This window comes from Trichomycterus rosablanca, chromosome 19 (genome assembly GCF_030014385.1).
Source record: "Trichomycterus rosablanca isolate fTriRos1 chromosome 19, fTriRos1.hap1, whole genome shotgun sequence".
Taxonomy (NCBI): Eukaryota; Metazoa; Chordata; class Actinopteri; order Siluriformes; family Trichomycteridae; genus Trichomycterus; species Trichomycterus rosablanca.
In genome coordinates, this window is record NC_086006.1 from 23,241,373 (window position 1) to 23,256,757 (window position 15,385).

The window sequence follows — 15,385 nt, forward strand, 5'->3', positions numbered from 1 at the left end:
CCATCAATCAGCCAGCAGAGGTTGTAATGGCTCCCACCCTATATGAACAACAAGTCAATCATTGTTCATGTAGCTGCCCAGCCTGCCGGGTGGCAGAGCTGAAAACCACAATTTTACACCCAAATGCCACAGTCAAAAATATAATATTTAAGTACTTAATTATTATGTTTGCTAACAGGAGATGATGCTGATGATATCAATTCAATAATGCTACGATTTTTATACGCATGTTTCTGGGCAACCAGAAGATGGGTTTGGGCAAGCACATTAAAGACCCACCCACCTGGTAGGCTAGCTAATGAATTTATCATATCTACACTGTCATTTTGATTAAAAAAGATTTCAGGTCTACATAATTAACATTTTACCAAGAAGAAATTGTTTCCCTAGTTTACTTAAGATGGTTTCTGTTTTCTCGTCTAGGCATTTTGTGTTGGATTTGGAGACACCACTTGTAACAGTAGTTGTATTGAGCGATTTAAATTGTTTGGTTTATTAAAAACAGCTAAAAGTTTATATGTTTTGCTAATAAATCTAATCTGCAATAGGGTTGAATAATTTTGATTGCAACTTTAACACAATAAGCAAGAGTCAAGGTAAATTCTGTTAAAAATTAAATAAATGTAGGTGAAATTAGATGAATAAAGAAATTGTACAGGAACACAATGTACGACGACAGACAATTGTGCTGACTGGACTTTACACAAAGAAAAATAAGTCTCTATTCAAAAGAACTATAAAGTTTTACTTGTGTGCTTGAAAAGTAAAGTCTTGAGATAAATCTGCAGCCTGAATACAGATGTGTTTTAAAATGAACTCCTTCCTACACACGCATGACTGAATACAACTCTAACCGATCAGCCTGGACTCTCAGCTGTCTTTCAGCAGGAAGTCGATGCTCCCGGGTGCTATGGCACACTCTTCCTGACTCAGAAGTTCATGCAGACGAGTAGCTAAGGCTTTCTCCCTCTCTCTTATGCTCCATTGCCACAGCATATGGAACACTTGCTCTCTGTGGTTATGGGGGTTCTCCTCCATGATCTGCTCCAGTTTGGTGTTGGAGATCTCCAGTGCCACCCTGCCCACTTCCTTCCAGTTTTTGCCGATGTAGCGGGCCACTTGCATCAGCTGCTTCTCCGTCACGGTTTTACTCTCTGTGAGAAAGAAAACCACATCACTGAAGCTGTAAGGTGGTCTTAAATAAAAGTATTGTAGCTGCAAGAAGATTAAACTGCACACATATTGCAATAGTAGAACATGTGCCATTAAAACTATACTATATTTCTGTTAATACAATTGGGTTGGACACCTAAAACATTTAAAATCTTTTTTGTTCTTTTGTGAGATAAATTATTACATTTACAAAATGCCCCAACTCTTCCAGAAATTGGGTTTGTATGTATAACAGTGAACTAAGGACAGTCTATCAATAAATGTTAATCCTTAATCAGACCTAATCTCAAATAAATCTCTCTGATAAAGGGCTTTAGATGCTAATAAACTAATACATTTGACAGATAAAGCATTCTACAACTTTTATGATATAGGATTGTTTGTCTTCTGTTGTAAGCAAGATTAGAGTAAACAGGATTTCTGTCATGTAGGACATCATAAATTATACTAGGGGAAACATCAGAATTTGAATACACCCCTTTTTGTTTTAATAAAAAAACATTTACAATTAATTTACCAAAAAAATCTTATGAGTAGTTTAAGGGGAACAGTCATGTTTCGATATATTTATCATTTAAAAAATGCATAAATGTAATGCCAGACGTCAAAACTATTTTTTCCTAAACGATTTGCAAGTAAAAATCCCCAAAAAACTGAACCATTAACACTGTTGCGTCTGTTTTAATTGGGGTAAAACCTAAACAGTCAGAGACAGTCAGTTTTTTTTCTGCACCATTACAGACTCAGTCATGTCACTGGTTTTGTTTCCTCTCACTGTGTCTAGCAAATGGTTTGAGGAAAAAACAATCAATTGTTTCCTCAAAGCTTTGTCATTATAAAGCCTTTTCTTAATATAAAAAATGAAACAACTGATGATGCTACTGTTACCTTAAAAATGAAATGTGCATGCAGACTGCAATACTTGATATTTATGTTTTTAAGAATAAGAAAATGTCTTTATTAATCTTTCTTACTGGTTTTGCACTGCTTCTTTGGGGGAACTTCTATTTCTGGTAGCTCTTGTTTTCGTTTAATCTCTGAAAAGAAAAAAACAATGAAACTGTTGCTATTTAATTTAATTATATGTTATTATTTATCTTTTCAGTCTTGGTGTAAAAAACTTTATGAAATTACCATTATTCACTGCTGCTCTCAGATTCATGTTGTTAAGGAAAGCCAGTTTAGGAAATGCCTGCTGTATATCTTCACTCTTTAAGAGATTCAGAAACATCCAGACATGTTTTCTATCTTTCTTCATCACGTAATCAAGAATGTCCCGGGCCTGGTCAGAGGGCACTGTGGAGGCTTTGACGTGGTCATATTCTCGCTGGGTCAGTATACCAGATGAGTGGCAATGCTGGAGCACCAAGTCAGGTTCTCCACTCAGAGCATCAATCAGCTGAACCTTTAACTCCTGTATGAGCTTTGTGCCTCCTGCTGGCTCACCATCCATCGCTTCTCAGGTGGATATGAGACGAGGCTTCACTTCACTTCTCGCTAATAAGAACAAAAAAGACAGGAAAGACCAAATTTACAATCAATTTATTAGAGAAAATAAAACTGTCATGGAAACTCTGTTAGTTTTCTTGTCTAGTATTTTGATTTTTATATAAAGTAGAGTAAGAACTAAACAAAATTACATCATAGAAATACTGTATTTCATACTAGGAAGTTTGCGTTGGATTTAGAGATACCAGTTGTTACAGTAGTTGCACTGAGCAATTTAAATTGTTTGGTCAATTAAAAACAGCGAAAAGTTTGTAAGTTTTGCTAATAAACCTAATTTGCAATGGGAGTGAATAATTTTGATTGCAACTTTAACACAATAAGCAAAAGTCAAGGTAAATTCTGGTAAAACGTGTTTTATGACAGTTTGCAGGTTTCTGGAGTATTTTTCTGCAGTTTTTCTTTTACTGTGACTGAATGATTGAAACAATCAATATTAAATATTAAAACACATTATTAATGTACGGCCGTTTTTTTTCTTTTAGCAGTTATAACAATCCGGATTGTAATCTTGGTAAAAAGCAAAATGTATGTGTTGTAATTATTTAGTTTCTATAAAAAGAAATGACTAAAATCCCAGTAGTCATGTTATACATATAACATTATGCACACAGGCTGAAAATCATGCGGCACCATCACCACCTGAGGAGCCAGAACTCAAATGTGGTGAAAATCTAACCCTGGATGTTTGTTTAAAAAAATATATAATATATAATATATATGTATTTATGTATAGAGGACTTGCCCATTCGTACCTGTGCAGATTCCTTTGTTTTGGTTTGTTTTTTTGTTTTTCTTTCCTTCTTCCTGTAATGTGGATAATAAAACTACTGCCTACTGCCACCTACAGACCAGAGGATTCTCATGTCCAGCACAGTTCATACAAATTCATTCATTTTTCATTCAGTTATTTTTACTTACCGGTCATTTAAAGGTGCACGCATGGTTCGAATTACAGGAGGATTGGAGGGGTCTGCCTAGTGGTGGGCGGATCAATCCAAATATCGATATTATCGATACCAACGTTGGTATTGGTATCGGATCGATGCTAGTGTGATGCGATCGATACTTTCGTTTTACTTTTTCTCCGCTACATTCAGCATGTTTCTCCAGTTTTGTCAGAAAGTAAAGATCATGTCTGTACAGACAGTAGCAGCATCACTCACATCTTACATGCTCACCTCGCTCCTCACCTCCTGCTCTGCTGTGTTTACTGTGGTACCGTCACGTTGTTAAAATCCTAACAGACATCAGTACATTGGTAGGCATTGGAAGATTGTAAGTTTTTAAATACTTTGCTTTGCAGATACAGAAATAGGGTCAATTTTATGGAAATAATAGTGTAAACTATACGTACGTAAAGTACGGACGCACCTTACGCACTTTGCGCACCCTACGCATATGAATCGGAGCATGCGTAGTGAGGCTCTTATTCCGTGTGTTTGTGTTTTGGTGAATGAGAGCTCTTTTTTTTTTTACTTTGTGCTTATCAATGTTAACAGAATAGCATCTATTTTCATTTTAAATGAACAAGGACACATATATGCGGTCACTATTAAAAATTTACAAATGTATTCACCCAGCAAACACAACTATGTGGTATGAGTTACCCGCTTTGTGGTGATACGACATGATGGTAACGTTGTGAGAAAGTAAAGCACCAGAAACAAGAAATCAGACCGCTTTAAACAAGTGAATTTATTTACAACCCTACTTAGAGCAGCTACTTACAAAAATGTATGTTTTACAATAATACACTTAAAAGTCATGAAAATTCATTCAGATTTAGCAATTTGATGATGCATCTACCTTAATTATTAAAAAAAGTATCAGTATCGGCGATACTGGCCCTGTATTTACTTGGTATCGGATCAGTACTGAATTTTGCAGTATCGCACACCACTAGGTCTGCCCCATGGTTCGTTACTTATCTAAACTCGAACTTAAAAGAAGCTTTATTGGCATGACACCAGTACTGAGGTAGTAATAAACGTTTGTCGTGTGTGTGTGTGTGTGTGTGTGTGTGTGTGTGTGTGTGTGTGTGTGTGTGAGACATGGTCACCCACTGTCCCTCACCTGGCAGGTGTGTGTATAGGTAGGTGGGGCAGTTTGTCGGGGTCTGGGAGGGAGTGAAAGTTGGGGTTGATGTTATTAAATTTGGGTATGAATTGGGACCGGATGTGGTGGTATTTGGTACACTGGGTGAGGAAGTGCAGCGCCGTCTCTACTGTACTGAGAGTACTCTAAACTGTAACTTAAATTAAAACTTAGAAACTAGTTGGTGTTAGGATTCGGTAATATGCATTTACATTTTAGTTAAGCCACGCCTACATTTCCATATATGTGCTTAAAGCCACGCCTGTGGTCCCAATATGCTAAATAGCACATTGCGTCAGATATTGACGTTTACAGCCTGTTTGCGCATGCGTATCTGTGCGGTTGGAGAAAGTTGGTAGCGGTGCACATGTGAGCGGTTTTGTTCAGGTAGGAGCTGCTGCTGCTGTATCAACTTTAAAGTGAAATAAAGAAAGCTACAGGTTTTACTTTAAACACAGATCAAATCCATTTAAAATATGTTTTAATTTCCCCGTTTCCTGTGGTAGGACACGCAGCTAAACTTGTAAAACTTGTAAGTTGGTTTTGTTTTTCGCTAAATGATTGATAAAGTTTGATTTCAGAAGCAATTTCCAAACCTGCTGCTAACAATCTAACACAGTTTAACTTTACCGGTTTAAATCTCCTGCACTTCATTACACTCATTTAAAAACACAATAATCATTCATTCAAACGAGTACGGAAAACTTTTAACTTTTTAAACAATTTTATTAAATTGTGCATAAAAATGTGCCCCCAATTTATTAAACTATTTATTTTGTATGTAATGTAATAATGTGTGTAGTTTTCTGGTTAGTACAGTTGTACATAACAATAGAAGCCCTTTCCCGCCACCTAAAGAAGGGAAAAAGGAACCAATGATGTCAAATGTGTTTTTAATTTGACATTATTGTTTTATATATGCTAATAATTATATAGAATAACAATTTTTTTTTTTTATTTACCTACTGTCTCAATTTTTATTTATTATCATATGTGTGTCATTATCAATTTATTTTTAAAAAGTTCAAATTTTGGGATAAGAAGTCAAATTATCAGTGATGGATAATTTAAAAAGTAAAACTTAAACTTTTTTTTTTAAGTCACAATTTTGGCTTGATTCATTTAATGTGAAAAAAAGTTATAGAAGATGCCTTTATTGACATACAGTATATACATTTACATGTGTACAGTACAATGAGATGCTGTTCTTTGTGTACCTTAGCTTGTTTAGTAAGCAGGGGTCAGGGCTGTTATATGGCGCCCCTCGAGCTTCTAAGGTTGTTGGTCTTGTTAAAGGGCTGCTTAATAAAGCCAGGATTTGAACCCTTAATCTATAGATTGATGGCTTAGAGTCCTAGCCTAGATTTGACAAACTTAATTTTTTGAACAACAAATCAGGTATCTAGGTTATGAGAGCAGCATTTTTTAAAATCAGATTTACAAAAATATATATAACATATTTAATGACATTTACATTAGTTAGCTGAACTTAAATAATCTGTGGGGGGGGGGGGGGGGTGCCTTGCATTACCTATTTCTACCTGCCACCCAGGTAGGCTTGAGACACACTGTGACCCTGATAAAGTGTTTATTAAGAATAAATATGTTCTGGGTTTTTTTTTTTTTTTTTTTTTTTTTTTTTTTTTACTGTTTTTTGATTTTGGTAGAAGTAGGCAGAATAGTTGCCCGCAATGTAACTGATGTGAAGGTTTTTCACCAGCTGACCAGAAACCAATGTAAAACAATCATAGGAAGTGAGATATGACTTAGCTTAATGACCTGAAACTGTCTGCTGGTTTTATGTTTCCAGAAATGCAGTTAAGAACAATCTCTTTCCTGGCAATGTTTATTTTACACTTCAGTGTGTTTTGTGCCTTCAAGTCTTTTGATAATGGATAGAAAGAAAGAATCCAGTAAATGCTTTTATTTTCACTTTTGCTTACATTACGGTATCTGAACACTTTAGCATGCTTTAGTGAGTTGTTTTCATGGATCCCCAGCTGTTGTGGACATTCTAACCGAGGCTGGTGAGAGATGTGTGGTGAATGTTTTAGATTTTTTTAAATGGAACTGTTCCAATTGACTACTTTTACATAGTGGAAAATGTTTAAGCGATCAAAATCAATTTATTATTTACAGTTAAAACCCTGACTTGGATATAAACTGGAGAAACCACAGCTGATGTTTCATGGTGTCTGTTTCTCATTTAAAAAACCTGAAGAGAAAGCATGTTGGATAAATATACACAGATAAATAAAAAGAGACCATTTTTGTTTGTATTTGATAAAAATGTTAAAATGTTTTTGTCTAAATTCTTTTAGATTTATTATGTTTACAAAATGCAGCCAACTGATTTGATTTGAAAAAAGAAGGTCCCAACTTTTCTGGGAATTACAGTTTGTATTCATATGAACTCATTTTATCAGTTTAGTTCTTGCTGCTCTAGACTAAACAGTGCCTTAACAAATCCTCCCAAATAGAGTGTTTGAATCTCGTGACAGTATACATATGGAACACTAAAACAGTTGTTTTACCAAAATGGCTACAAATACAGTCCAGCTTGTTTTACAGGACTGCTTTGAAACTAGTGTTTGTGGGAAGTCTAAAGTCAGGAAAACACGTCCAGTTATTTCCCGACATTAGAAAATGAGGTTCAGCTTACAGCCTCGTAAATGTTTGCCTGTTTGCATGTAGAGCTAAACGAGTGCCTGAGGAAGTTGTGCAGATGCCCGCTGCATTTCTTTTAACACGTTTTAGAGTCATGGCTGCTTGTAAATAAACTTAAGCTTTTTCTCACTGAGCTATGCAGTCAGATGTGCTTTTTTTGGTTGAGCAGCTTTAACATCGAAAACACTCTCCCACAAGGCATCCATGTGATAAGGATTATGGTGATAAGACATTCTTGTAGATGCTGCAGTAGGACGTCCACCACAGTAAAAAATTCTTCAGTGTATTTTACCTTGCCATTATTAGTGTGTTATGGATGAGTGTCTGCCACTACCAGGGTTATGTGGGTCTGGGTGTAGTCCTTGCCTCTGATCATAGTCTGTGGAGAGATTAGAGATTTTCCCCCTGCCTACATGCCTATTTCTAAAACTATTCTTTTAATTAGGTTGTAAAAACATGAGTGAAACATGTGCCTGATTTTAGCAACATTGATTAACACCCTTTGCATAGATTTTTTTTAAATATCAGAGGCTATTTAATATGAATACAGCTATTTTATTAGGAGTTCTACACAGTTGTGTGGATCCTGGGGACCTAGGTTTGATCTTTGTCTCTGGTTACTGTCTGTAAGAAATTATCAAGTTCTTTAAATTGCCATGTTGGTTATTTGCCAGATGTTTCCATACTTGCCAAAAAAGATAGATGTGTGAATGTGTTTCCCTTTAGTAGACCCTCTTATGTTCATTTCCGAATATACTACCGAACCCACTACAACCCTGACCAGGAGAAAGCATTTATTGAGAATGAAAGAATAGATGAATTCCAAGGAATTGTGATGTCACTCAGGTTACACCTCACTTCCAGGAGATGGAAGGGGGTATTCCCAATCTGATGAGTCATAAGGAAAGGATGGGGCTCACCTGTTTGGTGAATGAGAGAACTTTGTTCTGATTGGCTGAGAGAACACATGGTACCCCCCCTTCCCACACACACTGTGAAACACTAAAGAGACTCTCACACTGAACACTCACACTCTCACGAACAGGAAACGCTCACAGTCTACTGCAGAGAGATTCCAAAACCTACAATACAGCAAGAGGAGGATAAACCAGGTCCAGTCCACTTTCTCACGGTATGTGAGCTCTTTGTATGTAGTGAATCATTGTTTAGCAGTGGAATCTGATAGCAGTAGAGGACCAGCAGCTGAAGGTGTCAGTTTAGTGTAGCACAGCTGGTGAAATGTAGTGATTTATACAGTAATCTGGGGGGGTTATAAGTTTCGTAAGTTTTAGTGTTTAGTGTTTGCTTTACTGCTCCATGATTCTTATTTCATACCCTTTTAGATGTAAGAGTTAGCTTACAGTTACAAACTGACCTTAAACTGATTGTATTTATTAGGTTTTCCTCACAGAGGACCCCATAAGTTATTAGAAACTTAAATTGGTGTGCCAATTCTTACTAATATCTGAAAAAGCATAAAATAAAAAGTCACTTTGTAAAAATTGTATTATGTATTTGAAACACTGTCACATCATCTGGGTGCATGGGTGCTTAGGAAGAGCACATTATTCTCAACAGAAATAGAAAAGAAATAGGGCTTCACCTGTCTTATAACCAATTAAAATAAAGAAATGTAGACCAGCTCATGGACAGATGACTTTACATTCTCCTCAAAATTGCTTTGCTATGTTAGGAACTGGGCAAATTTAAATTCCACTCATCACACCACCACTGACATGTTGACTGCTTGTATGATGCTTTTATTATATATATTATATTATTATATATAAATAATTCTGTATTTGTTGATGAGACACTTGGTGTCCTAAAAGTTTCCATTTTAATAAGTCTTTAGATGCCCCCTTTGCCAGTGCCAGTAAAAATTTATTTATTTATTTTTTGTATTGTTTACAATGATATTCTCCTTATTAGCTTTACCTAACTCATTAACACTGACCTGGAGATGTCTGTTCTTCTGTTTTTCTGCAATATCTTGTGACTTCCTGGATTAGTTGTCATTGTGAAAGTGTCTTCTGGGTGCTGGGAAGAAACCCAAGCAGGTTTTAGCATGCTGCATTGTTGATGTAACACTGAACATTAGCATGACTGAACATGTTTAATAATCTTTAAAAACATTTATTTGAATGCAGATCACAGGGTCTTCAAAATAGATTTGTCACCTAAAAATGGTCAGAATTCTCCCAAAGTGGGATTCTGTGTATGGATCAGCCACACGCTTTAGCTGTAGCAAGATGAATAAAAGCTTCCCTAAGTGGCCAAAGTATCTAAACTACTCTGTAGTGTACTTTGTACTTTGTCTTCACTGCTTGTATGTGTTGAACACTGATCAGTTTGTTTAAGAATTTTAATGAGTCATGTCTCCTGCATTGACAGATTATACACACAGATGCATGACCATTTGTCAAAGTGAAGACACAAAGTGAAATCTTTTAGCTGAAGGAAATAAAGGAAAATCATTCATCTGAAACTGCCCAAATTGAGCTCTAAATACCATTTCTTGTACAGCATCATTAAAATAATGTAACATTAGAGTATAAATCAATCTCTCATATGGATTTAAAAAGCTGCTTGCCTACAATCTATACATTTATGGTTGTCTTATGTCATATCATGCTGTACTAAGCACATGATAAATTAGTACCCAACTATCAGTGCCAGTAATATTTTGAAGATATTGTAGTTTTCAGTGTTGAGGAAGAAAACACCACCAACACGTATCAGCATGTTATTGTGGATGTCAAGATTGTCATGTAAATGCAGCTCAATACTCACAAAGAAAAACAACATTTCTGCCTGAAAGTAGCTGACAATATTGACTGACAAGAAGAGTCAAATCAGTTGGACCTTAAAGCAGTAGATGTTTTTGTTCCACACTGCCTTGACTTGCTGATTTCAAAAGAAAACATTGGTGGCATATCTGTGTTTATGTCTATTATTTTGGAATCAGTTGTCCAATACTTTTGCTTATATAGTGTGTTCGTACTGAGCTGAAGTGTCATCACTTTAACTATGTTTCAGAGCAGGGGTTCCCACCCAAGCCTGGGTCATCTGTATGCACAGTGGTCATAAAAAAAAGCAGAAAAAAATGTCTGAAGTCAGATTAACAAAAAAAAGAAAACTATGGCTGAGCGCATTTTAACTATCAGCACATTAAAACAATAACAACACAGATAATGACTCGGCTAAGGGCTAAGAAGCAAAATATTTATATCACCAGTGGAGCCTCATAGTGTCCCAGGCCTGGAAACTTTCTAGTTTGAAATGGATGATTTAGGACCTTGACCCCGGCCTCTGTTCGGGTGGAGGGTTGGTACGGTGAAGGATGTGACACATCCTGGGACCCTGCATTTCTCCACTGATCACCACAGCAGAAAGATGGTGTCTGACACAGCTTAATCCCAGATACCACAAGTATGCTGTGCTCTTACCATTGATCCTGCTCACTTATTGCTCTAAACGTCAGCATGCTGATCTGCTTTTGTTTAGATTCAGTTCTAGATTGATGGTCATTTTCCTTGCTTGTATTTATATTTCAAACTTTCTCTTGATGTTTCAAATGGTAAAATGGTTTATCTATTGATGTTTCTGCTCTGATGAAGCTGTCCCAGTCAGCTCCAAGGTATAAGCACTAAGATTAAAACATTTTGTATTTAGTATATCAAAATAGTTGGCAATGAATGTCATTATCAGTCTGTTGATGATTCCATACTAATGTGCCGGCTGATAAATGGTCTTGGCCATGTTGGCGTAAACCAAATCCTGAATTCACTCATCATTTGTATTAATGTGCACTACACAGGGTACATCCATTATTGCTCCTTCACACTGCACACAACATTCTGTAAGTTCCTCTCAGACTAATGATAAGGAAGATAAAGGAAAGCCCAAGAGTCACTGAAAACAGTTGCAAGGTGACCTAATAGCAGCAGAAACAACAGTCACATATAGAACAATGAGCGACAAATGGCACACAGTTATCTCTTATTGTATTCCCCAAGCAACAAAAAATATACATTCAAATGAGCATCTAAAATAGACAAAGTGTTCAGACTGTAACATTAACAGAAAATAGACAAAGAACATGGATGCAGGGGCAAACATGACCCAACAAGAACACTGAGCTCTGATTCATTGTGTTTGTAAATGATGGATGGGGTGATGAAGTTGGGGTTGAAGCTGTGAGTCACTGCTGTGTCAAGACTTGCTGTGCATCTGTCAGACTGACACATGACGTAAATCACACTGTTACCCATATCAAGATGCTCAGTTTTCTTACAGAAGCTATTCGCAATTGATCTGAACCTTGTCTTTTCTTAAAAGATACATTTATACATGCTCCAGTGTGCTACTATAAACTAGACAATGACGCGCAACAATTTTAAATGCCACAGGGAGGCTTCAGAATTGCATAACAAAATTTTTTGCCTGTGGGGGCAGTCTGTAGGTGCAGCAGTGTTGTTGGGATTTTTAAACACTTCTGTCAGTTAAAGGAGGAAAATATGGTGCAAACCAAAAATCTAAAGCCAGCAGCATTCTGTATTTAAGAACTTTCCAGTATTAACACTAAAAGAGCCCAAGTTTCTTAAGTATACACATACAATGTGTGCTAGCACTTTATCTATGTTTAATTTAACGAACCCAGACACTGTTGTACCAGATACATTTCTTCCCGAACTACCATGTCAGTCTTACTGGAGTGCAGAGAATAGTCCAACACCAAAACAATATGGGGTCTAGTAGTGGCAAAAAAAATGGCCAGTGTGTATTTAAATGTTCCACTGATGGCTGACTAATACAGTTACAGTGCCTTGCAAAAGTATTCAGCCCCCTTGAACTTTTCAACCTTTTGCCACATTTCAGGCTTCAAACATAACGATATGAAATTGTAATTTTTTGTGAAGAATCAACAACAAGTGGGACACAATCGTGAAGTGGAACGAAATTTATTGGATATTTTAAACTTTTTTTAGAAATAAAAAACTAAAAAGTGGGGCGTGCAATATTATTCAGCCCCTTTACTTTCAGTGCAGCAAACTCACTCCAGAAGTTCAGTGAGGATCTCTGAATGATCCAATGTTGACCTAAATGACTGATGGTGATAAATAGAATCCACCTGTGTGTAATCAAGTCTCCGTATAAATGCACCTGCTCTGTGACAGTCTCAGAGTTCTGTTTAAAGCGCAGAGAGCATCATGAAGACCAAGGAACACACCAGGCAGGTCCGAGATACTGTTGTGGAGAAGTTTAAAGCCGGATTTGGATACAAAAAGATTTCCCAAGCTTTAAACATCTCAAGGAGCACTGTGCAAGCGATCATATTGAAATGGAAGGAGTATCAGACCACTGCAAATCTACCAAGACCCGGCCGTCCCTCTAAACTTTCAGCTCAAACAAGGAGAAGACTGATCAGGGATGCAGCCAAGAGGCCCATGATCACTCTGAATGAACTGCAGAGATCTACAGCTGAGGTGGGAGACTCTGTCCATAGGACACAATCAGTCGTACACTGCACAAATCTGGCCTTTATGGAAGAGTGGCAAGAAGAAAGCCATTTCTCAAAGATATCTATAAAAAGTCACCTGGGAGACACACCAAACATGTGGAAGAAGGTGCTCTGGTCAGATGAAACCAAAATCGAACTTTTTGGCCACAATGCAAAACGTTATGTTTGGCGTAAAAGCAACACAGCTCATCACCCTGAACACACCATCCCCACTGTCAAACATGGTGGCGGCAGCATCATGGTTTGGGCCTGCTTTTCTTCAGCAGGGACAGGGAAGATGGTTAAAATTGATGGGAAGATGGATGGAGCCAAATACAGGACCATTCTGGAAGAAAACCTGTTGCAGTCTGCAAAAGACCTGAGACTGGGACGGAGATTTATCTTCCAACAAGACAATGATCCAAAACATAAAGCAAAATCTACAATGGAATGGTTCACAAATAAACGTATCCAGGTGTTAGAATGGCCAAGTCAAAGTCCAGACCTGAATCCCATCGAGAATCTGTGGAAAGAGCTGAAAACTGCTGTTCACAAACGCTCTCCATCCAACCTCACTGAGCTCGAGCTGTTTTGCAAGGAAGAATGGGCAAAAATTTCTGTCTCTCGATGTGCAAAACTGATAGACATACCCCAAGCGACTTGCAGCTGTAATCGCAGCAAAAGGTGGCGCTACAAAGTATTAACGCAAGGGGGCTGAATAATATTGCACGCCCCACTTTTCAGTTTTTTATTTCTAAAAAAAGTTTAAAATATCCAATAAATTTCGTTCCACTTCACGATTGTGTCCCACTTGTTGTTGATTCTTCACAAAAAATTACAATTTCATATCGTTATGTTTGAAGCCTGAAATGTGGCAAAAGGTTGAAAAGTTCAAGGGGGCTGAATACTTTTGCAAGGCACTGTATTTATGACTGAGTATCTCAGCTGGAAGTTGATCTGCAGGCTGCATGTTTGTGCAGGTTTATTCCTGCCACCAGACAGTCTGTGTAGCTGCATTTCTAACTGGGCGCAGTGGGGGTTGTCAGGTCAGATGACATACTGTGAGGTGGATGATACTTTTCTGACTCCAGGTGTATCTGATGAGTAGGTTTGAACTTGCATCATGAGTCTGTATTTCAGGTGGGCATCAGGTGTATCTGATCTTACTCACAATCATGACTCACTTCCTGAGAAATAATTTCCTGAAAAATACTGTTTCCTTTCTCAGGACATGGTATCAGGTTGTACACCAAGAGTTATTTGGAAGGCTAGAGGTGCTGGGTTAAATAGTTTCTTCCTAAATGTGTTTCCCAAAACATCCTGAAGTGCTTTCTGTAATTTAAAGCTGTTTTACTTGGAACATTTTGGGCTAAGGTTCCCACATAAGAAACTGTGTTCCCACTAACTAATCATTTTATCAAACTATCTAAAGCGATAGAACACAAGGGGGAGTTTATCATCATAAAGAACAGCCTAACTGTAACTTAGTTGCTGTAGATCCTTACAGCCTAAATGTTATTTTTATTTATACACACTCTTAATAGTTCTATTGCTTTTAAACAGCTTATTATTTATACTGCTGTAGACCGGTGGAACAGTTTCTTCCAGAGGGACCCTAATAATTAATAAAATCACAATTTTTACTTACCTGTGAAATATCTGATATTCTTTATTGATGTTTTTAGTGAGCTTTGGAAGGAAATATCAGTGTCTAATAATTTTTTTCTTCCTTTGTTTCTTGTGCAGCTTGAGCAGCAGAGATGGCAGTCAGTTCATTCGACAGGAGGCAGTGGGCTTCTCAGTCCCTACGTGTCACAGCTAGAGAGCTCTCTATTGTTGGAACTCGGGGCAAAAATGCTGCTATAGCTGAACGATTCTCAAAGTATGAACATTCCTGCTTATCTGAACCAGCATATCCACTCAAAAACTCTTCATCTGCATTCATTTCTATTCTCCTGAGCAACTCAATTATTTTTAAATGACTTTTTAATTTAATTTTTCTAATAAAAAGCAAATATGGACATCACAAGGTGGTACAATGGTACTAATTTAAAATAATGCTAATTTCTCAACAGTAATTGAGTAATTGTTTTTGCTTGTAATTTTCTTAAACTTGATTTTTCATATTTGAGAATGCAATAATTTAGCTCTGGTATGTTAAGGGGTTCAGAAAAATGAAATGTAGGTCACAGGGACATTTTTGTAATTAAAACTCTAAAAAGTTTGTCATACAGTGTGATAAACCACACAATAAAATTAAAAAAATTAGTAAACTTATTTACTAACTTAAAAAAACTTATTATTATTTTTTCTTTATTTTTGCACTAATAATGATGACCCAACCTGTGTGTCATTAACAATTAAACATAGCATATCCACTGACTGGCATGTTTTGGGAAGTGGGAGGAAGAAAGAGGCAAGAATCGAACCCTGTTGCCC

General features: G+C 36.9%; 2 protein-coding genes across 3 annotated transcripts in view; one reads left to right on the forward strand and one right to left on the reverse strand.

Moving 5' to 3' along the window:
* Window positions 1-651: 651 nt before the first annotated feature.
* zgc:174906 (uncharacterized protein LOC571548 homolog) lies at window positions 652-3,508 on the reverse strand. The gene is made up of 4 exons (XM_063016095.1): window positions 3,435-3,508; window positions 2,308-2,670; window positions 2,148-2,210; window positions 652-1,154 (listed from the first exon to the last, which is right to left on the reverse strand). The coding sequence occupies exons 2-4, from the start codon at window positions 2,624-2,626 to the stop codon at window positions 871-873; spliced, it is 666 nt and encodes a 221-aa protein (XP_062872165.1). The 5' UTR covers window positions 2,627-2,670; window positions 3,435-3,508; the 3' UTR covers window positions 652-870.
* Window positions 3,509-8,486: 4,978 nt separating this feature from the next.
* Window positions 8,487-15,385, forward strand: part of lima1a (LIM domain and actin binding 1a) — a 28,931-nt gene continuing 22,032 nt past the window's right edge. For both annotated transcript variants that reach the window (XM_063015133.1, XM_063015135.1), the window contains exons 1-2: window positions 8,487-8,575; window positions 14,693-14,828. In XM_063015133.1, coding sequence (XP_062871203.1) covers window positions 14,707-14,828 — 122 coding nt within the window. In that variant the 5' untranslated portion in view covers window positions 8,487-8,575; window positions 14,693-14,706. The remainder of the gene's footprint in view (window positions 8,576-14,692; window positions 14,829-15,385) is intronic.

Bases quoted from the DNA above. Each gene is read 5' to 3' on its own strand.
- zgc:174906 (XM_063016095.1), bottom strand. From the start codon at position 2,626: ATGGATGGTGAGCCAGCAGGAGGCACAAAGCTCATACAGGAGTTAAAG. The intron at 2,211-2,307 runs GTAATTTCATAA...TTTTCTTTTCAG, and splicing joins GAGAGCAGCAGTGAATAATG to AGATTAAACGAAAACAAGAG. The intron at 1,155-2,147 runs GTAAGAAAGATT...TCTTTCTCACAG, and splicing joins AAAGAAGCAGTGCAAAACCA to AGAGTAAAACCGTGACGGAG.